Source organism: Ornithodoros turicata, chromosome 1 (assembly GCF_037126465.1).
Source record: "Ornithodoros turicata isolate Travis chromosome 1, ASM3712646v1, whole genome shotgun sequence".
Taxonomy (NCBI): Eukaryota; Metazoa; Arthropoda; class Arachnida; order Ixodida; family Argasidae; genus Ornithodoros; species Ornithodoros turicata.
Window position 1 is genome coordinate 228,391,792 of NC_088201.1, and position 27,091 is coordinate 228,418,882.

The following is a 27,091-nucleotide window of genomic DNA, read 5'->3' on the forward strand; positions in this document are numbered from 1 at the left end:
ACACTATGCGGCTGGTGGCTTGCCGACGACATACCAAGGAGCCTCATTCAACGAATGGGGCACAACATACTCGCTTCACGTGCTCTCCACAAAAACATGTAAGGGAGTGTGTGAGGAGAGTGAGTGCGCGTTTCATTCGTCGAATTTTGTTCGTTGAAATTCGTTGAACGAGGAAATGTGCTGCTTGCGTAGCATAGTGGTTAGCGTACTCGAAAGGTAACCGAGAGTTGCGTGCTTGGATTGCTGAAGTTCTCCGGTCTTTTCACCGAACGGGGCAAAGTTTCGACAAGCCAATCACACGCTGGAGCTAATACAGGAACTGTGTAGTGGCCTCGCCACCAATGCATCCACCACGAAGTATGCTGGAATAATGCTTATACCCTCGCCTACGTTACGTCGCCATGTTCTAATTGGCTGTATCTCCACCTCCGATCACTTCCTGGCCCTGCGCTATGGCGCGGTGAGAGCTATTAGTAGTAGGGAAGCAAAGATGCAATGCTTGCACAGCCCTCACCACAAATTTTACATAGCGAGGAATAATTACTCTACAGTGTGTTACACCAAGGTCCCCCTTGCCAAGTGGGGCGGTATAATAACTTCTCATTTTCGTAACTATACTTGGAACATCGGCCATGTTCTGAGCAAGAAGCCCCTCATTTGCAAACTTTACCTTGAAGTTGGAAATTTACGAATACGGACCATCGGCGAAAATATTCCAGAAAAAGTCTTCATCCAAGACTAATTTCTTCCAGTAATTATTTGGTATTGGGTTAGAAGATTGAGGCGCGAATAATAACGGTGCCGTCAGGTTGGCCTGCCATTAGCCCGTAGCAGGCCGTCGTAACCGGCGTAAATGAACGCAGTTGTTTAAAAGCCTTTATTTTTATTCCGTGTTTGCGCCGCGAAGCAACCGTGGCTACGATCGGGGTACCGACGTGAACAGCTGGAGAGAGGACAGCAGGAAGGAGTGGAGGACAGGAAGGATTAGTATGCGTTCGCCTCACGCAATGTATCCTCTCTGAACAAAGCAAGTCATACAGCAAAGTTTGGCTAGGGCTGTAACCAGTGGAAACTAAAACGCAAGATCGCGAAACAGAAGTCCTAAAGCAGTCACCACCACGAGGGGTGGTTACCTCCTTCTATGCAACTAAAGGATATCAACTTCGACACTTCTATAGTTCCCGGAATTTCGGGAACGAAAACTGCAGACATACCCGAGTTCAGATTTCCAACAGCAGCTCCCCAGAGCGCGCAGAATATAACGAGACAGCTGTTCATTTTCTGGAAGGCTGTTTTCGTGTTCCGCTCGATAGCTTCACGCTCAATACCCAGACATGGCGTACCCTGACATAATATAACGTTTCAGTAACAATAGAGTACATCAGATTTCAGCAAACACCAGATATGCCACGGGTTAACACGTTTCAATTTCTTTCAGGCAATGCAACAATGGTGTAAAGTTCAGGCTAATTTGTACGATATAACTGTAAGAACTTTTCTTTGAACTTTAAAGCGCAAATCAATGTTTAATTAACGAGCATATTGAAATGAAAGGCTTCATACTCACAATATGACCCTGTCTGCGTTGCACCGTTTTCTTCCAGGAATGGAACAATGCTTGGCATTAACACGTACTCTGTGTGTTCTGGTGCTTCGACAACAACGCTGTAACACGTGTAGCTCTTGAGTTGCTGACTGCAAAATGACGCCTTCGAGTTCGCGTGTATACTTTTGTTGCAGCCTAACAACTATTTCGGACACTATTTTGCGAACCGGTCCGTGCTGCAGTTTCGGAGGACAGAACAGCGTCGCCACATCTACCGATTTCTGTGGAGATCTACAGATTCTAGGCAACACCTACATAGCTCCTTCAGGTCATTAACATATGTGGCAATCAAGTCACTCCGACGGTCCCTTCCTCGTACTCCCGGAACGTCGACAGAATCGTGGGTGCTCACAAGCATTATCCTGAGGACGAGATACACGCTTGCCTCGCCTCTGCTGGCGTCACCGCTGTCCACCGTCAGTACGTGGCTTGTCGTTTTGACGATAGCACAAGAACGAAAATTGCCACAGGCAGGGTCTTCCTCACTTTCTCCACAGAAGTGATACCGACATACCGATCCTGATACCGTCGACATTGGATTTTACACGCATAAAGTTACCGAACACTTCGAAGTAACGCCATGCTTTCCTTGTCAGCGTTTTGTACATGTGTCTAAACACTGTCGGGAACCCATTCGTCGCAGAACGTGCTATGGTCCACACAGCAGCGTTGAGAGTACTGTAAGACGCCAATCGAAATGCGCCAAATGTACTGGCGCTCACTCAGCCGCTTACTCCGGTTGCCCACGTCGCCTCACAGTGCAACAAACAGCCAAAACCAGTACCATCACTTGCACTCCTAAACTCTAAAAAAAGGAGTAAAATAGGGAGTAATTGCAGCTTCTAGTCCCCTAGATTGCAATTACTCCCTATTTTAGTCAACTAACCCCGACATTTACTCCCCAGGACTGCAAATTGCAGTCTTCCGGATGCAACAGAGTACGTGAATATGTGCTCTTGGTGAATTTGGATGGCATAACACTGCATAACTCAGCCAACTCAGAAATTTTCCACCCACACAAAATAAGAAACAGTTGGGGCTTCTTTCTTCGCAAATTGTGCCCTATGTATGTCGCAAGATTTTATATCACTCGATATATCACTGTTGATGGTCTGATCCGAAGTATTTTCATGCATGCACACGAATTATGTACATGGAACTGTTAGAACAGAGCGTACGTTCATTTACTCCCGTGCATTTACTCCCCCAAAGGAGTAAAATTACTCTCTTTTTTTTCTTAGAGTGTTGGGTTCGGCCATCGGCGCTTCCAAACCCCGAACTCATAAAGAGCGAACCGCCTTCCCCTCGTTCTCAGCAGCAGGTCGAATCAGGCAGCCTGAGTAGGGCTGCTACCACGTGATCACATACTATAGGGCGCGCGTCCCTCCTCTCCTCCCACCAAAACCAGAGACACGTTCATTCAATCCTCGTTCCACCGCTCACACCGGTACGAAGCCTTCGTATGCACTACATCTCAACACTCCCAAGGCGAAGCAGCCGGATAAGGCAGCCATATTCATGCTATCCAAACCTCTCCCATCACAGACGCGCCAAGAGGATGCCGACCCTGTACTCCTACACATCACCCCTTCCTGTTCGCTACTCTGCGCGCTGTCGTGAAGGCGCTGCCAAAGTCTGCAAGCATCCCCGAAGTGCAAAAGCTCCTGGCTTTCGAGACAGTTATACTGGGTCCTCTCCCATCAGCCATACATGATCAGTAAACACCCAGCGTTTGCCTTCATCCCCCTACTATTTATCGTCTCACTGCCAGGTTTTAATTCTTCTAAACCTGGAATGAGACGCACAGCCTACTCACCTCTCCTCCTTCAATGGAACGCCCGATGCCTGACCAACAAGCTCCGTGATATCCGTGCTGAAATTTCCAAACACAAGTTTGATGCCTTACCTTTGAAAGACTTGTAGACGCAAAGTTCCATCTGTCCCCCTACGTTGCTTATCACTCCACTACTCACCAGCCCGACGTGCGTCCACGCGCCTCAATCTTCGTGCACCGTAATACCAGTCACTCACGTATCCACCTCTACCACCTCTGCTCCTCTCCCGCCGAATTTGTTGCCTGCAAGCTTCAAGTTCCTCGCAAACAACTCACTATCATATCTTCCTACGGCTACGGAAACCGCTGCTTTTCAGGCAGCACATTCTCAAATCTCCTTGCCTTGGTCCCATCATCATAGGCGGAGATCCTAACGCTAAACACAGTCTCTGGGGCAATGACAACAATTGCCACAACAGCTTTGCCCACTGGCTAAACTCCACCAAGCTTGTACTACTTAATGACGGCGTCCCCATTTTCTTCAGAGCTCCCAGTTACAGAACCGCCATCAACGTAACCATTGTCTCCCCTGACATTTTTGTCCTACGGAACGCTAATCTGGACCCCTTGTCCTGTGATCATTTACCAATCTTCATCTCACCTACTTCACCATCCATAACCATCAGACGTACATACTCCATCAGTAACTGGGACACAGTCCGAAAGGCCACCAAGTCTGCCTGTAACTCCTTCAACATCATTTAAACAATCCTTCAGGGTGGTGCATGTTCAACCAAATCTGTCACCATCTCTTCCACCCAACCACATCCGGACCTCAAATTCCTCTCCATATGTGCTTCTCGCAGAAGAGCTCTGTGACGGATGCTACGGACAGGGTGGGGGGGATATATTTATAAGAGGAAAAGGAGAAAAAACGGGGGAAAGGTCAGCCAAACGGGACTTCAGCTTACTATTCCGGAAAGAAAGAAAGAACGAAATGAAGAACTAAGAAATAAAGAAAAAAGAATGAAACAAAGAAAGAAATAAGAAGGAATAATAAATAAATAAATAAATAAAATTAAGAAATAGGAAATAAACAAAAAGAGGGGAACTAGGAAATAAAGGACATACTAACAAAGGATGAAAGAAGGATAAGGTAGATTAAAGACACAGATGACAAAAAAATACTAACAAACGGTGAAAGAATGATGAGACGCATCACTGAAGATGACTTTTTAAAAGGAAAGCATTAGGTTAATACGCTGAGGGTGAGAGTGGAACACTGAAGAATGAGATCGCACGACTGAGGACAGGCACCTCAGATGACTGTATCCCTTATGTGTACTCATTTGGAATAGCAAGCCGTCTGGCTAACCTTTCCTTTCTTTTTCTTAATAAACGTGTCTCCCCACCCCTGTATCTCCAATAAAAAAGTTTCTGCTGCCTTCCCAAGACATGCCCTCTTACATATCCTCTTCTGTCTGGAACATCGTCGGATCACTTCAGGACTCTCCAGCGTCCAAGCGACCAGTGGCTGCCTTAGCTCTCCCTTCTAACTGCACTCTATCCAGCCTTGCTGACACCTTTTATTTCTACGATCTCAGCGCCTGTTTCATCCTCTCCTTCAAGTAAGGCCGCTATACACTTGCCTTGTTTGTGTTATGTTTATCATGCTAAAGGTTTCCATTAATCTCCAACAGAAGTCTTCTCGGGACAAAGCTAGACAAAACGTTAAAAGTAATCGCGAACATGGGATACAACATGGCGCGGAATGTTGCGGAATGCTTTTAGCAAAAATCTTTTTCGACTGAATAAAACTGCCGTGCATTCACGTTTCTTATTTTTCCATTGCTTTCACTCTGTCACTAATCATTGTGACGCCATACCAGTGACATTTTTCTTAGGATAGTTGCTAACGCGGACAATCACAGATGAGGATGAAAGATGTGGCAGTGAAACACGCGTTTGCAATCGTTATTTGCTGTTCGGTAATGCTACTGTTTCGTGTTTTCTTTCCATCTAGTGTTTTGTGAGTGATCCGCTCAGTTGTTGCTTGGCTACGATGCATGCACCACAACGCGTATACACGTTTGCGAATTTCCCATCAATCAGAAAATTGTTATTTGAGTTTAACAAAAAGCACCTCTGAAATATTTTTGCTACGTATTGCTAGGAAGACGGTGAGTCGTATGACACCTTCATTTCGCTTCTATGCCGACCTCCTCACACCGGATTTTTCCCTAAAAATTGTACATTTTGTCATAATCTCGATTTTTTGTTGCGGTGTACAGTGTTCCCATTGCGGGACTGGATCTTTTTTGTGCACGCTTAAAGTACAGTACGGGTTCTAGTTGTCAAACAAAAAACAAAAAAAAAACAACGAGGAAGAAATTCCAGAATTTTATATCGCAAAAAATTCGTAAACTGCACACATTTTCCAAATTTCGTGTACGCCACAAGCGTCGAGCACTCGAGTGCGATGGTGGAAATTGCTGAAAGATGGTAAAGTGAACTCTCCCCATCAAATGAAACACTTTCTTCCACGCTGCGTGCCTTAGGTGCGCCATGATATCTGCTTAAAGCGACACAGGTTTTCGAGGAGCACTGCATCTTGGAGGGGCTCTTCACCCCGTAAGGTTCAATTTTTTTAGAAAAGCCCAATGTTTCGTTGCTTCCCAAGTCGTAACGAATCGCCCGAAAAATACGCATAAAATGCTGGAAGGGGCATCTGAACTGAGAGCGCAAGATACACGGACGGATGTCTCATTACCAACTAGACCAATCTTCAACCCTTCTCAAGCTGGTATGGGAGGGGGTGGATCAAGCGGCATCTCTGCATCAACAACAGCATCTACATGACGATGGGGTGAGGTTGAACAGTGGGCGACCATGAAGACGTGCTGCCGCGCCCCGTCGTGCCTGCAAGCGAGTCCTACCGGCACCGTCCTAGCGTGAGGCCATGAACATCTGCAGCTGGGACGTTCTATCATCGCCGGTCAGGACTCAACTAGGGGAACACCATCTCCTCTACAATTAATTAACCGAACGTGAACACCTTGTTCAGCATGAGCCGGCCCAGTCCCATTTTAAATTTCTACAAGACCACATTCGAAGCGATTACTGAAGGTCCGGTGCGCCGTTCTTCCGAAAAATCGCCAGGAGACGACGTCAGTTCACCGCGGCTCACTCAAAAGCCCGGCTGCTGAATACCATGGTTGGCTCATCTACACAGCTCAGTTCGCCATATGGTCGCACACTCCACGTCACGTCGCCCACACGCTTCGTGATGGCGCTCCTCAGACTTTCACCACCGGCACCTTCCCAAGCGTCATGCTCCCATACCAGTCGCGGTACGCCGCTGGCGATTGGAGTGCTCCATCCGCCCTGTCATGCAAGCCCTGCCCTCTTCGCTTTCCCACCAGGCTTTGATACAGGATGCTGGCAGCCCATCCAATTGCGGTCAACAGGCACCGCGACCAATGTTCCACCGGGGGCTCGCGCGGAGGCCACCGAGTTCTACTCCCGGTCTCCCTGAGCATAACGTACACACACCATTTGGCGTACCTGCCTGCATTCCGCTTAGGCGCGCCCCTGGAACCATCCCGGCTACCCCTCGTCCGCACCATAGTCAGCACCACAAGCCAAAGACGCAATGTCCAGCCGTCCTTCGTCTACGTGCCGCCGTCATTGTTCCCGTCTTGGTATCGACGCGGACTTCAACCGCAAGAACCGCTCCGCCTCTGAGGGCGGGAGTGATGTGGCGCCCGTGGACGACGACGGTGATGTGCCTCAGCTGGCGCACGCCACTGCGCCTGACGAGGCATAAGTAGTAGTGTATCAGCTCAAGTATCCGGAAACTCACATCTTCGTCTGGACGCCATTAATGAGCAATTAGAGCTAATTGGGACCCCCCACATTAATCAGGACCCACCAGGGAGTCATTACACTAATTGGGGATCATCTAAGACACGTCCAGACCACTGTGTGAGTTTCCGGCTACTTGAGCTGATAAAAAATAAAAAAATAGGTAGAAAATAAAATAAAAAGATAGAAATAGAGTGGAGAGAAACAATTTATTCGAAAATCAACGATGCCGCGGCGAAGAAGCCGCTCCGCAACACCCGAGTGACCAGCGCCCGCCATGTTGGTAGTTTGCACCCAGCAGTTGCAGAGATCGACGACAGGTGGCCACTTAATTGCACGGCATCACACCAGATGGCGCCACCATCATAGCTCTAGACGAGAAAGACAGAACAAGACACTAGCGGCAGGTAAAAATGACAGCACTGCTAAGCAAGTCTATGCATGCGAGAGAAAAGGTCTAACCGCTACTGCTAAACAGAAAACAGTACACATCGGGGAAAAAGGCTTACGGGGACGATCGCTTAGGCCTAACCACAACACTACGCAGCTAACACAAGGCGGGAACCACAGATCGCTAAACATGCGTCAACAGGCTTGCTCACCGCAAAACAAGACTAAACATACGAGGAAAAAGGCTTACGGGGGGGGGGGGGGCGATCGCTTAGGCCTAACCTCAACACTACGCAGCTAACACAAGGCGGGAACCACATATCGCTAAACATGCGTCAACAGGCTTGGACACCGCAAAACAAGTCTAAACATGCGAGAAAAGGCTTAGCACGAGCGCGGTCACCGCTAAACACGGCAAACATGCGAGAAAAGGCTTAACACGAGCGCGGTCAAATCACTCGTTGGTCACCGCTAAACACGGCAAACATACGAGAAAAGGAGCACGTCAAATCACTCACCTTTTCCCCCGCGGCAACTTCCAGGCAGAGACAGAGCGAGCGCGGAGAACACACGTCTGCTCTCTACGAGAGGCAGCCAGAAACTGAGCGAGCGCGCGGAGCGCACGTCCGTCTTCCGCGACGGTCCGAGAGAAACTGAGAGAGGCGACGCGCAGCGGCAGCTATGGATGCGCGCGCGCCCTCTGCTCCACCTGTCCGCGCATGCGCGCGCGCGCAGCTCCCTAGCTCCCCGCGCGGTCCTAGCGGCGACGGGTGGCTTTTCAGTTTCGCTTTCATTCTCCGTTCTTTGCGCGCGCGTTTATCTGTATAAAGGCAGCGCGCACCGCGCTCGCGTCATCACTACGTGAAGATGTTCAGCTACCACTCTTTACAAAATTGTTCCCGTACCCACGCTTCTTGGGAAGAAGTGGAGAAGGAATGTTTCAACGGCGAAAGTCCCCGCAACGAGCTCGTCATCACTGCTTTTCGCTACGTGATAGACATGGTAGGCTTTGGCAATATAGGAGAGATCTCGCCGGGGCCGCTGCAGGAGATGGTGCGTCGGATCTACGCCCGTTACAAGAACGTCTGCATAACGGTTCCTGACGGACCCCTGGGACTGATGAACGAATTTGTGAGCTTGGCCAACGCAGAATTCAACTACATCGCTGCAGACATCGTGGACCTTCTCGCTCGTGCCATCGCTCATATTAAGCACGCCCTGCGGAAGCAGCGACATTTGCAAGTAGTCTACATCGCCAACCTTGTCATTGATTTATTGAAATACCGCTTGGTTATTGACATGCAACGCATTAAACAGTCCGAATAACTTTGACGAGACTCTGTGTGTTCTTTCACTGAAACATCTTTATTGAATACATACAAAGGACTTGGTCAATAGATGCCTGCACCCTCCCTCCCTTGTCTGATCTCACGAACAGAACGAGATGATCAGACGTGCCAGAAAAGGGGAATCTTCATCGCAGCGTCGTCATTGCGCGGGTCACTGCGCCAGCACGATGACGGAATGGTCATTCTTTTCGTACACCCATTCCGCTACCACACTGCCACGATGACCCGTGCTTCTCCTGTCTGAGGGAGAGAGAGAGAGAGAGAAGCATGTCTCGACTAGAACTTTTATTCTCGATTACATGCGCGTGCAGCTCTTTGTTCCGCGGTTACTCGATGCCTGACGACGACGCTCTCGGGCTCTCTTCCGGGTTTTCCGTTGCTGCACAAAGAGAGAGAGCACTATCGTAATCCTATACGCGTCAAAACATAGGGAAAGCTTACCGTATTCGCAGCTTCCATAAGGGAAGGAGTGTACGGCATCCACGAGATAGCGCTTGTCGTCGTAGGGGACCAAGCTCTTCTTGAGTCTCGAAATGGTGTACATCGTTTGCTTTATACTCTGGATGGTGCACTGCTTCTGAGAGACCGCCTTTTCATTGAACAGAGAATCTCGGTACACTTCGTGCAATAAATGTTTCCTCACCACGTCCTTCTTAACTCCTTTCGCTCTCGCAATCTGTTTGTGTGACCCAGCCAAGAGAATGCTGTACATTTTCGCTCGGATGGCTACGACTTCCTGAATAACTCCGCCCCCCGTCTCGTCTTTGAAGTACCCCATCTGGTTCGCGTGCTCGTCGTTGAAAAGTGGGTGGTCCGGCGGATAGGAAGACAGATCTAACTCACTCTCAATCTTCATCAGCTGCTCTCCAGGTTTTCACACGTGAGAGAAAAAATTATGCTGTCCGTGTCGCTATAGATCAATTGCACTGGACATGTCAAGCGAGAAAAGAGCGACTCGTAGATGAAGCTGTACATTCGGACTTTGGATATTTCAAGAATGGCAAAGCCCACGTAAAGGGGGTGCGTGCATTTGATGCGACGTTGCTTCATCTCGTACAAGATGCACTTATCACTCAGAATGTGAAAATGCTGACTGTCGACGGAGCTAGCTTTTCGGAGCGCGCTTTCTTTGTCGTAGGCTAGGGCATACTTTTTCATCCGTCTCACATTTTGTATCGACTTACCGAACGTGCTGTTCGACATGGTTTTGTACAGAAGTCGCTCGAATTTCGTGGTCGCGGCATTCCTCAACGCGACGTTTCTCTGCACGAAGGTTCGCAAAAAGTTGTCTTGGCGGAACGAGAGGATGCTGTGAACACGTTTTATTTTCATGCCCAACCTCACGTACAGTGCGAGCAATGCATAGTGAACGACGTAGCGTTCTTTGTCGTAGCACGTCAGCAAGAGTTTCTTTGTGGGAGGGGCGTTCAGCGCTAACGCGTCTTTCAAGTGTCGCTGGTAGGGGGAAGAGTTCGTTCTCGTTCACACACCTGTGTTCGGGTGCCAGGGGAAAATCCCTGGTGAGTGCGTGCAGTTCTTCGGGATATGACAAGTCTACTACGTAGACGTAACCCACTTCCGAATCGTGAGGAATGTTGAGAAAATCGATCTCGCTCCACCTCGAAGGATCCACCCACTCAAAACCACCTGTCGGGAGATGGAAAGTCATCGCGTACGGGTACAAACTGTTCACGTCGAGGTACTGGATAAAAGTCTTTTCTTGCTGGGGATCGTAATCGTCACACCCCTCGTGATTAGCCCGACAGTATCTGTGGAAGCTGTTACAAATGCCTCCCCTGATTCCCTTCTCGATCGTTTCGTACATCTCTTGGTCGCTTATGAGCTCGAGTTTGACTTTGGTGAGCTTCAGAGCGCTACTCCACGCGTAACTGGCGAGGGACACGGTGCGTAAGATATCTATCCCGTCCGTCTCTAGCGCAATCTTCTGAAATACAGCACGACGTCGCAGAGCTGACAGGCGTCGAGCGTGACGTAGAGACGCGTGTAATCTCCTAGGTCCTTGCATTTGAACAATTCGAAAATCTCGAGGGCGTACTGATAGTCCTCGTCCGTGATCTCTTGGTCGTTCAGGTCGCTTTTGAAAGCTTCCTTTGGCGGTAGTGCGGGCAAATTGTACGCTTCGAAACTGTCGACGAAGGTGTACGGGTAAATGCCCTTCCTGAGGAGGCGTCGGAAACGGTCACCATACATTTGATGGGTACAATGAAACGCGCTTTCACCACCGCTGGCGAGCAGGGTTTCCACCAGGTTCGACAAGGAGAGGTTGAAAAACTGCGTGGTATCGCGGAAATAGAGATCACCAATATTGAACCCTCTTATCTTTTCCGAGCTCGAAGCTAAGATCCACGGCTCGCCCAGATTTAGAACGTGCATGTGGCGGAGAAGGGAGCTCAAATCGTACTGCAGGTTGTGCACGCACACGACGAGTTCTTTGGTGTTACGACACGTAAGGTTACACGTATCACACAGCGTCGCGACAAAATTCGAGGAACCGGGGCTCTACGAAACGGGTGTGGTCGTGATGCGATACCTTCCGCGTATATCGGTTAAATTCGATTCCACAAAATTCGCAGTGTGTAGCGCTCGCGAGTCGAAAGTGGTCTTCCATACTCATGACCAACGGCGCGGGACAACTGTTCAACCTATCGATTTGATCGCTAAATCGCTTGAGCGAGAGCAAGCATTTCTCTGCCGCGTTGGGTCCCAAATAGCCATCTAGGCCTAGTATTTTTCCGTCCCAACTTCTCACTACAACGATGCAGTACGAGCTCATCCTGTGCACACTCGAGGCGTCCTTAACGAGCGCGTCCTTTTCCAGTATGCTTTCCGTGTCCAACACCGCGAAATAGGGATAGGGATGCATGTACTGTATCTTGTTGAAGGAGACACACTCCCCCGCTTTTGGCATTTCGAGAATCACTTCGTTTACGTCTCGACACAGACGTTCGTGTTGCTGCAATGCCTCTCTCGTCCTATAACCGCTCGTGCATTTCTCGCAATAAAAATAGTCACCTCGCCCCATGAAAGTGCTAAATTTTCCGATCCCATAGAAATGCTCCCTAACCTCGAGCAGGTGGACTTTATCCTTATAGAGCGTAGAGGGAACCCGTCCGGTAGATATCGAACTCGTCTCCTCGTCGAACACGTAGATGTACACGGAGATTTTGTTTTTTCTCTCCCGCAGGGCAATGTCTTCGTAAGTGACTGGGAAGCAGGGTGGCCAGTATGTTACACGAGTCTCCGGATTCGAAGGATTCATGTATTTGCGGTATCTGGCATAATCGTTTGGTTTGTTCCTCAAAGGATGTAAGAGCGCAAGCACGCTATACTTGAAACACTCGTTTTCGTGATTCGGAGGGAGTTTGACGTTTGTGAGAGTCCTTGTTTTTCTTTTCAACATTTCGGGAAGCTCGACCGTGCACCCAATACGCTTCGGTTTTAAGCGCGTTAGTTTTAAGTCGACACATTGGACGTCATTCGAGGTGAAACCAGACCCTTCTCTGGCATAGTTTTCAACGCGTTGCGAGGATTCTGCGATAGCAGCATTTATCGCGCCTTCGATTTCTTGGCGGTTATGAACGACTCTCATGTGAAGGTTCACGTGAAGGAGATGCGAAGTCAACACGTCGGCTCCGTCCTTAACCATGAGCGCTTTCGAGCACAGACAAAATTTGAAAGGCATGGGATAAGTTTCGAGGACGCGCGTGATTACTGGAGCTATGCTCGGTAGATAGAGTCGCAAATCATCGACGTTGTCGTCGTGCGGGGAACAGAGAAGCGTGTACCTAGTAGCCGTTCCGTCAAATGCCTCGTCTGTGACAAAAAAAGGAAGGAATCGTCTCTCCGTGACGGACGGATGATTCTCTACGACGTGCTCTCTCAATTCAACGATTCTACGACCCTGGACAGGCTCAGCTTCGTTTCGAAATTCTGGGCTTGCATCTGGTGATTCATCTCGAACCCTACCAGACAGAGGAATGAAATCTGCATACGACTGATCCCCTTCCCACATGAGCAATTCGTCTGCATTGTCATGTCCATCTAGGGGTTCGTCGTCGTCCGTTTCAGGTATTACGAAAGGCGGACTACTGTCTCTGTCGTCGTCGTCGTCATCTGAAAGGACGACTGGGCTATTACCGAGATTCTCTATTCTAGCTTCGTGCTCTCCTTCTACGGCCACGAGCATGGCATCGATGGGGTCGTACTGACATACGAGACAGCGCGGCACTGCGGTCAAACAAAATCAGTACGAGATTCCCCCTCACGAAACAATGCTCACTTTTCCCTTCAGTTGAGGAACGCTTGAGATTGATGATGAGAGAGGATGGGATGAGTTCCTGTGTTCAGTGTCATGCGGTGACAGCGGCTATCGGTTCCTGAAAAACAATGTCATACATAGAATACACTCTCACAGCAGAGACGGTCGACTTACATTTTGCTCCACGAAACGCCTCGTGACGTGGATGGATGGATGCCCCTCGTGGGCTTCCTGTCAATCGTCGTAGAACCAGCGCACCTTTTATAGTCGCTACACCGCTCTCCTCCTCCTCGCATTGCGACGGTGTCGTCTGTACTTTGACCACCCCGCCTTCCGTCTTTCGCGCCTTTTTGCGATGTCGCATATGTCAATGATGTCATCGACGTTGAATAAAACATTACACTAATTTCTAGCTAACACTCTGGGACGACTTGTACATGACGACAAGAAGACCCAGAGTGGGATTCGAACCCAGGATCCTTCTACACTGGGCGCGACACACTAACCACCAATCTAATTCGTACTGCGTGACGTTTTTCGTATTGCGGGGTTCGTGTCTACACACGTCACAACATGTTCAAACACGTCCAAACATGTTCAGACACGTCCAAACATGTTCAGACACGTTCAATGACGTCATAAAGAGGAAGAGAGAGGAACGAGTGTGTCCAGGGGCGACTTCGCCGCCCGTGTCCAAACATGTTCAAACACGTCTTAACATGTTCAAACACATTCAATGACGTCATAGAGAGTGAGAGGCAAAGCTTTACTATAAATGTCGAAGCGAATGGCCGATCGTCATTCCATCATGATCAGCTTGGTAGATCCTCGTAAGTAATACCCATGACGTCATCATCATCGTCGAAATGTTTGAAGAGTTTCGTTTCCAGTGTACAACACTTTTGCTGCGCGTGAAGTCGGTTTTTTCCCGCCTCACATATTTCGGGAGATTGGTAGCGCCCGCTTCTTCTGCACCAATTCCGGCGGATTGTGGTCCAAAGGTACGCTTCCTCGTTATTTTTTTTTTAATACGTTCTATAACCAGTCACATTTTTTCAGAGCAAAAGCATTGGACGGACCGATTGATTCGCCCGTTTCTCGGCTGTCGGACGGTACCGTTCGACGTACGTTGCGAAGGACTTCGACTATTGAAGGAAGATGGAGAAGATGGACCATCAGTGTCACTCTGTGACTGAAGAAGATTGTACGTGTGTGTTTGAGTTAAAAAAAAACACACGTTTCTCACACTCCTTTCGTTGCAGATTACGAATGGCTACTGACGGGAGATCTACCCCTGGTCCTAACCTTCAAGCCTCCTCCAAAGACCTTCTTTTTGCGAATCGGCGATCAACTGACTACCTGTCGCTGCGGTGGACTCTGGTCGAGAAACCCCAGCCATTGGTTAGACTCGAGCCTTCGTCCGTATTTGGGCTGCCTTCCCAGCTACGAAACCAAAGCTGGAGCCTAATTCGTGTGTAACGAGAAATAAAAAAAAGGTTGTCTACTCTCATTCCGTCTCAGTCATGATGACGCCCGAGCAGAGGTTTGCCACCTTTGTGCAAACGCGAATGTATCGGGACTTGCTGCGATTACGCGATTATATTCACGGCGATAGCTGCGAGGGAGACTTTCGCTCGATTCTCAAGACGATACCCTTACGTCTGTTCACCGTCAGTGGGAAGATTGCAAAGAAAATGAAGCGTTTCGTAGATTACAAGCTCGAGCTGTTGGAAAAGTATAGACGAGGAGAGACAGTCCACCCGTGTCTCATCAACGCGGGTTTCAACCGACCTATCGTCCGTCGCTACTGGCTTCTCCACACATCCCTCGACGTCACGGTGCAGACCGGCGACGACGGTGAGCGTCGGGTCAGCACGTTGGAAGATCGTCTCGCAAGGGTCTTGTGTATGTCGTGAAAAAATAAATAGTCTATTTTTTTTTTTTTTACGAAACGAGTTCGCTCACGAGGAGACGTTTTATTGTTTTGTCATTCTCTTCGAGGTTACAGGAAAACATGGATACACAACTTTTCAAGCTGTAGCGTTTCGACATGCGCGTGGCTACGTAGATACAAAAAAGCCCGCAGTAAGGCGAAAAAGGCGATTGAATACACTTGTCGTTATACTCGTCCACTACAGGTAAAGTCCTTCGAAGGTTTGCTTCGATGGGGGGAAGTCCGTAGCTGTCGAAAAACACGGCAGACCCGTCGTAGTTTTTCAGGTAGAGCACCCAGTGATGCCCGCGCCTTCTTCGCTCTTCCGTATTGATGATTAAATAACCGGCCTTGCGTAAAACGAAGGCTTCGTCGGAAGCGCAAATGCCTCTCAGCATGGAGGAAGCGAGGGGGTTCAGGGACACGAGTTCCAAGATGTCGCTCTCGTACATCTTTTGTTATGGGAAGGTGACCGTACGGTCCTTGTCGACGTACATGAGCTTGGGACACTCGGAAATCAAGAGGACGGTGACCGCGTGTGGAAGGGCTTTAGCGAAGCGTAACTGCAGGCGAACGTTTCCTTTTCGCCACTCGTTCAAATGCGAAGGAGAAGAACACTTGTCCACGTCCAAGTTGAAGTAGAGAAGGAACCCGTTCGTTTTAAATCGCTCGTAGCTATACTTGAAATGTTTCTCTCCCAGTTCTTGCAAGAAGTTAAAGTAGGGAATTTTGACGAGGTCGTTCTGAAAGTCGTACTCGGCTCGCACTTGCTGGCCGTCCACGGAGAGCATCGAATGAGACAGGTCGTAATGACGGAATTTGTAGGGGTTCGATTGGATGTCGCCGAGAAAGTCGGACGTGGCGAGCAGGGCGACGCATAATTTGGAAGGCACCCTTTCGGGGTAAACGTTTTCAAAGTGAGCGTCCAAGCTCCCGGCACTCAAGCTCCGCACCTTGGTTTCCAGTCCGCGTAACACGTAGATGGCCGGCGTGGTCTGAAGCCGCCGCTCGTATTCCAAAAATAGGGAAGGTGCCAGCGTCACCTTTTTCAAGTGTAACGTCATTTCTTTAATGTCCACCTCGTAATTGTACGTTTTCTTGTCTTTGGGGACCGATATGAGTTTAAATTCGTCGTTGTTTAATAGGAAAACGACGCGAATTTCGACGGCAGGTACCATCAGGCGCGGCTGTTGAAACAGGTCGGTATTGATCTGACCGACCAGGTTAAAGTATTTTCCACCCTTCGTCGCTTCGTAACGTTGTTTCGGAGCGCGAGACGAGACGTCGTAATCGTCCTTTAAATGTTCGTCGTCCTCGACATAAAGTCCAGCCGCGTGCACTGTTTCTTGAGCCGTGGGCGTGGAATGAAGCACGACGTCCAAAATACTCCTGTAGGCGTACAACTCGTTGGAACTGACGAGTTTGTTGTTCGCATAAACGGTGACAGTCTTAAAGATGCCGCTCAACAGGTGGTTTATTGGGAAAACGACATCTTTCTTGTCCATTTCTTCCCCGTCGTCGCGAACAATGCGCACGGTCAAAGACACGAAACTGCCGTAGAGATCCAAGTGTGCCCTTTGCAAATTTTGAATACAAAACTCGATCACGGAATTATTTACTCCGTTGACCGGATAAAAAAGTTGGTACGAAGTATCTTCCACGCCGTATTGAATGGAAGGGGGTTCGAATATCATCACATCACTCGTTAGACAGATCGGCGTCTGTATTTTTCCTTTCGTTGACGTCATGACGGAGCGCGCGCAGCGGATGTGTGACCTTCACGGCGTACCAAAGATACCTGCAGGTGCGTCGTGTGTCGGCGCCTTTTGTTGTCGTTTGCGGCGTTTCTTCCCATTGTTGTTTCCAGAGCCCTCCATAGAATCCAGCACGTCTCTCCCTGTTGCTATGGCCGTCTTTTTTACTGCGCGCGATATTCCTTCGCCATCGGCCAAATTCCGCGCCAAGCGCTTCAACGTTCTCTTGGCGATCGGTTTTATTTGCTGCCAGATGGGAACGATAAACTTGGATATGTTGCTCAACACACCGCCCCCTCATTGGAAAAGGGGTCCCGTGTACACGGGAATTATTTTGGGGGAATTACGGTACATATTTGAAATGCAACGTTAGATTGGTTCTGCCTTTGGACCGCAACGGCAAACGTCTTCCCGTTTCGTCCGCGAGAACGATCGTCACTGAGGGAATTTCGAATTGAGACAGGTTAAAATACTGGATGTTATCTAACGTGTAGGTGACGACGTGCTTGTCTTTCTCGTAATAAAAGGGTAGTATTTTTAATATAGGTTTTTTCCCGCTCCCCACGTACGTGGGTTCCACGATATCCGTGTACACGATTATGTTGTGAAACGGGGGTTCCAGGAGTACCTCGACGGAGCTCGTAGCATCCTCATCCCCCGTGAACACGGTACGCGATTCGAAGCCCAAAAGCACGGCCAGGTACTCGGAAAGTCTTAGGGTGGAGGTGCCCTCGGAAAGACGAATTTTACATTTCTGTTCAGTTCCGTCGAAGCTGAAGCGCGCGCGTTCGCCTACGCGCTGATTAATCGCATTTAGAAGTGCTTGCGGCGTCGCATAATAGCCGGGAGACACATGTACTTGCAAAGATCGAGCAATTTTCGTCTTGATCGTGAAAGAAAATTGACGCGCTATGGGGAGAGAGACGCGTAGCGTTTCTTTGTGTCCCTCGACGGCTGTGAGATGTAGCAGCTTGACAAAGGGTTCCGGCACGTGCAACCCTTTCGGCGTTTTCAGAGAGTAGACGTTATCCGCGAATTCTAGAGAGGCGTCCAGCTTGTGCGTCTGGAAATACTTGTTGAGTGTGTTACGTAGGGACGTGGTTTCCGAATTCAGAGTGACGTCGCCGAAAGCGACGGGTGCGGCGTGCTCCAATAAGATGGAGGTGGCTTCGTGTTCGCTCAATTTGGGGGGTTTCACCGCACGACCTGCTTCGCGGGACGCTAGCGAGGCGTCGAGCGCTTGCGCGAGCCGAGGGTCCAATTCCACGGCTTTCACGTCCACGGGTAAGACGAAATCGTATCGCGATTTATTGTACGCGAAAGAAACGTCGAATTCCGAAAGGGCTTTTCCCAAATCCCTCTCGAGATCCGAGGTGACACGAAAAGTTCTGCCGGCTTCCACCGTATCCTCGAAAGAAACCTCGATTTTCGCATCTTGTCTTTCGTACCCGATATTTAAAAAATCGTTACTTATGCTAAGATCCATCAGACCGACTTTATACCGATTCGAGAGCTGAAGCGGACTATCGAAAGCTACCGTGAAGGCGTTGAGTTTATTCGAGGGAAACTTATCCATGCTGGCGTTCGAGAGCAGGTGGACGTAGATGTCTGACATCATTTCCCAATCTTGACCACGTCGCTGCTCGGAACCCAACTGTCGTGTTCTTTGTCGTAACCGAACCAGCGAACCAAGGAGAAGCTCTGACCGTTCAGTTGCTTCTTTCTCAGCACTTTCGTTACTGGCCAAGGCTGATTGGCGTCTCGGGTTACGACGAGTACCTCCTCCGGGTAGAAAGATCCGTCCACTTCCTTACCCCGGTAATCTTCCAGGTGTACGACGGGAGGAGAGGTGTCTCTCAGGCGGGAGACGGTGAAAATCTGAGGCGACCAACTCCCTTCCGAGCTCTTATGAAAACCTTTTCTGTGAAGTAGGACCCTCACTTTATCCCCCAGTTTGAGCTTCTTTTTCACGGAGGGTACGACGGGCTTCCCATTTATCTTATTGAACAGCTCCAATTCGTTTTCGGGCGTGACTTCGGACGGGCTGATGCCCAAAGTCCTGTGTTTGGTGGTGTTGTAGTCGCGCACGATCTTGGGAAGCGCGGAAACGAAGTGGTATTTTCCCGTTACTCTAAAATAATGGAATATTCTGTCGCGTAAAGTGCGTATGACGCGCTCTGCCTGCGATGCTTTGATTACTGGAGAGAAGGTAGAATACATGTGAACCTTCTTTCGTGAGAGATACTCCTTGACGGTCTTGTTGTAGAATTCCCCGCCTCTGTCGCAAAAGATGCGTGTAGGTACGTTACCTCCCCGAAAAAGTCTTATCATGGCCCTTTTCATTTCGGCGGGGCGCTTCGTCTTTAGCGGGAGGGTGCGCAGAAAGCGGGAGAGGGAATCGATTGCCACGAGAATGTAGCGGTAGCCACCGTTGAATCTCTTGTATTTTGAAAAATCGGCGAGGTCCATTTGCCACACGTCGTTGATCTTGAGCGCGATGATGCGTCTCCTATTAAACTTTCTTCTGACCGGATGGTGGAGCGTGTAGGCATCCAGCTTTCTGAGAATGGCGAGAGCCTTCTTTTTGCTCAAGTGATGCGCTTTTCTATAGCGTTCCACACACCCCAAACCACCCTCTGGTTTCTCATATCCCTCCATAAGTCGTCCACGCAATGGAGGCCTGCTGCTGCTGCTGCTGCTGTTGAGGCTCGCGAGATTTGGGTAGAGAAATCAGACGCAATAGTTTCGAGACTTTGGGGAACCAGGAAGGTTTCTTTCCCGTCTTACGTTGCAACAAATAATTGACGAATTCGTAAACGGAGGAGTGTCTGATGGGCTTGCCCGACACGGAGACACAACCCTCGCGATCCCAGGAAAGAACCTTCTTTAATTCCGAGACGACCCTTTCCGCTTCCTCTTCGTCCACCTCTGGAGAGAGGAGCGAATAGTCAAAGTCATTTGTAGCGTCGGACGCCTTGTTTTTATTGTCGTAGGGGTCAAATCCGTACTGCTTGAGTATGCGATACAGTGCTTGCAGTACGAGTTTCACTTTGACGTCGTCACTCTCCTTCGAGGAAAGAATGTTTCCGATGGAGGAGGAGGAGGTGGTCACTTCAATTCTCTTGGCCATTGGCGAAAAGGTTCAACACGGCGGAAAGCAGGAGAGGAACCACCGACGAAAGAACGCCCTGTCCTCGCTGCTGAGACAGATAGCGCTTCAACGTTGCGGATTCTTGTGAATCTTTTTGTAGGCGAGCCGTCGTAAAAAGCGTTTGTGCTTCTTCAAACGCGCGAACGTATCTGGAGCTAGAGCCACCTTTCCGTTCAATACATTGAGGCAAATTTCGGAGAGGTGTTTCATGTCGGACGAGGACGAACGTCTCAAGACGTCGCGGCGGCGTGGAGGGGGTAGAGTGGAGAGTACTTTGAGTAAAGTGAGGTGAGGGCGGAGATTCATTTCTGAGCGTAGATATATTGACATTCTCCGGGAAAGATATTGCTACGCAACCTGTGATCCTCGTGCATATAGTTGTGAAGATCCACGAGTAAATATGCGTGGGGCGACGACATCGCTTGTTTATATGCATCCAGAAAATACTCCAATCTTTTTCTGCCAAATAGCTGTTGGCCGAAATGTTCCATCTGGTGCACGCTGCGCACGGTGCGCCACAGGACGACGTAACTGGCGTTGTAGGATATTGTTCTAAAATGGCTACTGTCGAAAAAGATGTTTTGAACGAGTAAGAAGATCGATGCGTTGGCGTGGTGAGAACCCCGAATGAAAAGATCGGTCACCTCCTTCAAGGAACCGGCGTCGGTCATGTGATCGTCGACGACGATCAGCGTAGCGCGCGACGTGTCCCACTCTCGCGGTAGCTCCTTGGTAAATTTTACGGAGTCCCCGAATTCGTCCTGCATGCTCGGCGAAGCATATTTCTGCACGTAGAATATTTGTGTCTACTAGCGTGTGACTACTACTATTTGTGCGTAGAGGCTTGTCTACCACGTCGTTCAGGTTCCTCAACAGGTTAGCAACGAAAGTAGATTTGCCGCACATGGAGGGACCGCTTAAGATACAGCGAAAAGGATGACGGAAACGAAAAGGTTCGGGGGAAGACATGTTGCGTGCGTACACGTTGCACGAAGAAAAAGAAGAGACTGAGACTCGAAGAGAAATGCATCGCTTTTATTTACACATCCTCGTCGTCGTCGTCCTCTACATCGGAACTGCGTTCCCAATACAGATTGTCCAGGCTAAAGTTGGACTTCTTTTTCGTCAGTCTGTCCGCCGCTAAGATGCGGTCGAGCGTCTTCATCTTGTCCTGACACATTTCTTGACGTGCTTGCAACCATTCCAGACGGTGGACTTGAAAGGCTTCCTCCACGATGCCGCGTATAAATTCGCGAAGTTCTTCGTTTTTTGTCTTTTCCTTGCGACGACGAGAAACGCAGGAGAATAAACCACACATGGCGTTTTCCACGTATCGGTCAGAATGATGACGCGAGCGCGGTGCGCGCTGCCTTTATAGAGATAAACGCGCGCGCGCAAAGAACGGAGAATGAAAGCAAAACTGAAAAGCCACCCGTCGCCGCTAGGAGCGCGCGCGCGCGCAGCAGAGAGCCGAAACCGAAAACACCCGCGGCCGGCGCAGAGGGAGCTAGCAGCGCGCGCGCATGCGCGGACGGGTGGAGCAGAGGGCGCGCGCGCATTCATAGCTGCCGCTGCGCGTCGCCTCTCTCAGTTTCTCTCGGACCGTCGCAGAAGACGGACGTGCGCTCCGCGCGCTCGCTCAGTTTCTGGCTGGATCTCGTAGAGAGCAGACGTGTGTTCTCCGCGCTCGCTCAGTTTCTGCCTGGAAGTTGCCGCGGGGGAAAAGGTGAGTGATTTGACGCGCTCCTTTTCTCGTATGTTTGCCGTGTTTAGCGGTGACCAACGAGTGATTTGACCGCGCTCGTGTTAAGCCTTTTCTCGCATGTTTAGACTTGTTTTGCGGTGTCCAAGCCTGTTGACGCATGTTTAGCGATGTGTGCTTCCCGCCTTGTGTTAGCTGCGTAGTGTTGAGGTTAGGCCTAAGCGATCGTCCCCGTAAGCCTCTTTCCTCGTATGTTTGCCGTGTTTAGCGGTGACCAACGAGTGATTTGACCGCGCTCGTGTTAAGCCTTTTCTCACACGTTTAGACTTGTTTTGCGGTGTCCAAGCCTGTTGACGCATGTTTAGCGATGTGTGGTTCCCGCCTTGTGTTAGCTGCGTAGTGTTGTGGTTAGGCCTAAGCGATCGTCCCCGTAAGCCTTTTTCCCCGATGTGTACTGTTTTCTGTTTAGCAGTAGCGGTTAGACCTTTTCTCTCGCATGCGTAGACTTGCTTAGCAGTGCTGTCATTTTTACCTGCCGCTAGTGTCTTGTTCTGCCTTTCTCGTCTAGAGCTATGATGGTGGCGCCATCTGGTGTGATGCCGTGCAACTAAGTGGCCACCTGTCGTCGATCTCTGCAACTGCTGGGTGCAAACTATCAACATGGCGGGCGCTGGTCACTCGGGTGTTGCGGAGCGGCTTCTTCGCCGCGGCATCGTTGATTTTCGAATAAATTGTTTCTCTCCACTCTATTTCTATCTTTTTATTTTATTTTCTACCTATTTTTTTTATTTTTTATCAGCTCAAGTAGCCGGAAACTCACACAGTGGTCTGGACGTGTCTTAGATGATCCCCAATTAGTGTAATGACTCCCTGGTGGGTCCTGATTAATGTGGGGGGTCCCAATTAGCTCTAATTGCTAATTAATGGCGTCCAGACGAAGATGTGAGTTTCCGGATACTTGAGCTGATACACTACTACTGGCATACACATACAGAAGGATGAGGCATACACATTCGCGCAGACACATGACAGTTGGCATGAAATTTCGCGTGGAATGCTGGAGTTCCTGTGTGGGGAACCGTGCCAGATAGCAACAATATTCAAAAATCGGAAAAATGGAGCAAACGGAAAGCTACGGGAAGGAATACGAGTAGACAAATGCACTGATTAGGTTTTTTTTTTCACTTTATTATTTTCATTGCAAACATTTCCTCTCATAGCGTAGGAGTGATTTCAAATGTTCAGCTTTCGGTTTGGAAATAGAACTGCAAGCTTTTCAGCCCAGGACCGTATGGTAGATATCGTCTCTCGTCATCCGGAGCGTTTCGTGTCCATGCACACGCCGTAGAAGCAGATTTTTCCCTTCTGAAAGATCATGTTAGTGTCACAGGTTGTTTATGTTGAAACTGTACTGACTATGTTGTTGTTTACGTTGACACTGGCATGCAGCGTGGAGCGACCATAGCGATGGAGCGTTCTCCTTTCCTGTTAACCGCAGTGGGGCCGCGTTTCTTCATCCCAACTAAAAAAGGCTGTTCACGTTGTTACATGTTCAACTGTATTTCATTCAGGGACCGGAACCGGTGTCTTTTTTTCTCTCTTTCTTTCTTCTGTCTGGTTCTGGTTCGGTTCGGGTTTAGCTCTGCTTAATCGAAATTAGTATATCGGTTCCCTTCGGGTTCGGCTCAGGGAGAACCCCTCCCCTAAGAAAAGAAAAGAAGGGGCCATCGGTCGGGACATCTACAGTCTGGAGAAACCGTTACCTTTTTCGGTCCTGGTTTAACCGGTTCATCGGCAGTAATTTTTCTACATCGAAGAGGGCTTTCCCACATCGTACACGGTTGTAAGAGAGAAGTGTGAGATAACCGTTTCAGGTGAAAACACAAGGCAAGTCATACACACTTTTATTACTCATCTCATATTTTACTGTATTGTAGTCTCGTCGTCTGCTGAAAACGAAAAGCGAAGTGCTTTTTAGCGGAACCCGGTCAGGGCCCTCTTTTGCTCCGGCAAAAAGCTGGAGTGATAATAGTCAAAATCCCACATACCCACATCATAGAAAAATAAATAAACAAACAAACAAAAAAGTCGGTCGGTAGTACAATTATTTTACCTGTGAACCAGTTCCCGAACCAGTAATCTATAATTTTTTGTTTTCGGTTTTTGCAGTTCCTGTTCTGTTCAGGTCAAGCGAAAAAATTGTTCGGGTTGTTTTCGGATACGACAGGAAATAACGTTTTTTTTTGTTTTTTTTTTTCGGTTTTCGGCTCGAGTTCACTTCCGGCTGGGATCCCTGATTTTATTTAGACCGCGAAGACCGATATCGGCACGCATGTACCCTGAGGTTGGCCCCAGAGTTATACCGGCCTTCTCTCCTTCTTTCCAACCCCATACTTTTATTATCTCGATACTGAGACTGCCACGTTTCCGCACCCCCATAGTCATAGCCACCTGGTGGTGGTAACAGGAAGCTACAAAATGCTAGCAATCGGCAACGGCGTGACTAAAATAAAAGGTCCTTCTGCAGAGACCGAGCAGTACTTACTTCTTCTTCTCCACAAGGCTTGCCATCGAAAGCGAAATTGTTATGAAATATAAGGTGCTGCTGATTATCCGAAATACTGCAGCAGTCGAAGATGCACGGTTTCTTTCTTGAATGGGTTACATTTTTTAGCTCGGGCCACTCGTTTACCCGTAGTTTTGTCAGTCGCTATAACGAAACAAATATTAGGAAATACAATATACTATAACATATCCGTTTTTTTTACAATTTAACAATGCAGAAAGACACTACACGACAAACAAACACACTCTATGTTTTTTTTGTTTCTCTCTGAAATCTTATCTCCAAAAGGCAGAGATTCTCCAAATCGGGTCTAGCACTATTGAACTATTACGCCTTACGAATGACACTGTTGAATTTATTCTTTCGCGGAGAGGCTGATAAGAAAACATGCAGATGTCCACGGCTTCGGACCTGCTCGTCCAACGAGGCTGGTCAACTTCAATTCGAGACCGAGTATTTTGCTACGTGTAATACATCATAGATACGTATACACCACAATACGTATAAAATGAGGTAGACAAAACTCCGAAGAAGTGATAAACACCGTAACTAAACAAACATATGTTACGCCGTTGGAAGGGAGTTGCCTCAGGACAGAAGCGGCCGATATTTCGAACAGAGACTGTTCTTCTTCTGGGCACCGTCCTCATCATTGGCATGGTATTTAAAGGGTTAGGTGTGACGTGTTTAAAGGTTAATGCGAATTGTGGGTCAACAGCCCGGAGGGAAAAAAGGTTCCGTACGGGCTTCTACGGCCGGAGTGAATGGCTGCTTTGTTAGAGTGTGGAGGGGATTATGTGAACGTAGTGATCTAGGCTACAGACCGGTTACAGAAAAATGGAAGGTTCACGAATACGTGGACGAAACGGGACAACAGGCAAGAATTGGCACGCGTAGCGAAAGATAAGGTGGTTAGTGGTTACGTGGGGAAAATTCCAGAACCAGCAAAGGTTTTTTTTTTTTAATATTTGTAATGCAAAGTTGTGGCATGCAACAAAGAAAGTAGAAAGCAGTGGCCATGCAGAACATAACAGATGATAATGGAGGTAGAAGGGAAAAGCATATTTTATTACACCGTTGTACGTTAAAGGGCTTCTGAACCCATCAGACGAAGTACTACCAAAGACAAATCCTGAAACACCGTCAAAACCAAGTGCAACCTTAGAACGCCTAACTATAAGTCGTCCTAAGGATGAAGTACACTTAAATTATGAGAAAGATATTGTATTTTTCTCTCTTTTTTTTTCTGTCCAAACCTAGCCCAACAACGTCAAATTATATTCTTCGCGAAATCTATTACTTGTACGCGTAAAGCTTGGAGGGAATCCTTCTATGATAGGCAAGCCTGAGCGATGGGCAAGACACGTAAACAACACAACACGCAGGCTGAAATAGCCTTCGTGTTGTGTTGTCATTTGTGTATTGTTTTTGTTGTTGTGTTGTTTACGTGTCTTGCCCATCGCTCAGACTTGCCTATCATGGAGTCTTTTCACCAGCTAGCCCGCATCTACGTATCTACGAGGGATTCCCTCATGCTTTCACGTCGTCCGTCGAGAAACAGCTGCTCATATCTTTATTGTGGCTTCCTCTCGGTGTTGCTTATTATACTTGTGAAGTGCGCATAGTGTAAAGGGACTGGGTACGTCATGCAGATATTTTACAGCACGCAAGAATATCGAGGAAAGCTCATTATTTTTCTCGAGTCTCTTAGCTGAGAATACAGTCATCACTGAAGAAACTTCGGTGTAAACCTCTGACGTAAGAGGGACGAAAGCCTACGCCAGCCCCATTCGTTTTCTCAAAACACGCGATAACTTCCACTGTCTTCTCAGTGGTGGAGAGGCCTGATGTGACGTCACCTGAGGATGAGTTCCAGTATTCGCGTTCGATGCCTCCATTGCGCACCCTGCGCTAATTCCTCCAATAGCACAAGATCACACCACTGGAAGTCATCGTCTGTCACCCTTATGACGTATTATTGGAAAGAAATGAAATAACGCTCTGAACCTACAGCATTTCTTCTTCGTATACGTTAATATGAAATATCATTATTCCATAAGTATCCCTCCGTGTAATGGTTAACTCACACTGCAGAGGCCCCTGTTTCGTGGTTCCTTCCTCAACTCTCCAACTTTCTTGCAGTACTCGTCTTCGTTTGCAATGTTGCCTGGCAGGACGGTGTAGAAGTTCGATGAGACTGAGGTGTTGTACTTTTTGCGGAAACATTCTGTTGCCTGGCTAGTATTCTTTCGTTGGAGCTCTCTTCAGTTGCCGAAAAAATCGACACAGATTTTTAGCGCTCAAAACACAAAGTTTAAGCACAATAAGAACAGTAACTGCGCTGAATGTTAGAAGTCACTGAGGAGGTTAGCCAGCTGTAGGACTCGAACCCGCATGTTCTGGATTACCGGACAAGGCTTACCTTAGGAGTCGCCGAGGGTTGTGTGTTAGCGTAGCTCAATGGTAGAGCCCCGGACGGGTAATCCAGAAGATGTGGGTTCGAGTCCTACAGCTGACTAAGCTGACAGGGCCAAGCTGTTTGCCTGAACGAAAGGGGCATTTGCCTTAGAGTAGCGACCTTCGTGTTTGCGTGCCTTTGGTGGTCCAATTTTGCAGTAACGACTAGAGCTCTACACGGGCCGACTTTTCCGGGCCCGACCCGGCCCGGGCCGGCGACTCAGCGAATAGAGCCCGGCTCGGCCTCGCCCGGTGACTCAGCGCGT

The 27,091-nt window shown here is 48.8% G+C and overlaps 1 protein-coding gene across 2 annotated transcripts in view; it reads right to left on the reverse strand.

Annotated features, from left to right (window-relative positions):
* The window catches only part of LOC135377123 (uncharacterized), a 50,484-nt gene that overhangs the window by 12,613 nt on the left and 10,780 nt on the right, over nucleotides 1–27,091 (reverse strand). The window contains exon 1 of one of the 2 annotated variants that reach the window (XM_064609430.1): nucleotides 1,215–1,336. The exons of the other annotated variant lie outside the window; for it this stretch is intronic. Within the exon in view, the coding sequence (XP_064465500.1) occupies nucleotides 1,215–1,278 (64 nt within the window). The 5' untranslated portion in view covers nucleotides 1,279–1,336. Of the gene's footprint in view, nucleotides 1–1,214; nucleotides 1,337–27,091 lie in introns of those variants that run through there. 2 annotated transcript variants of the gene reach the window in all.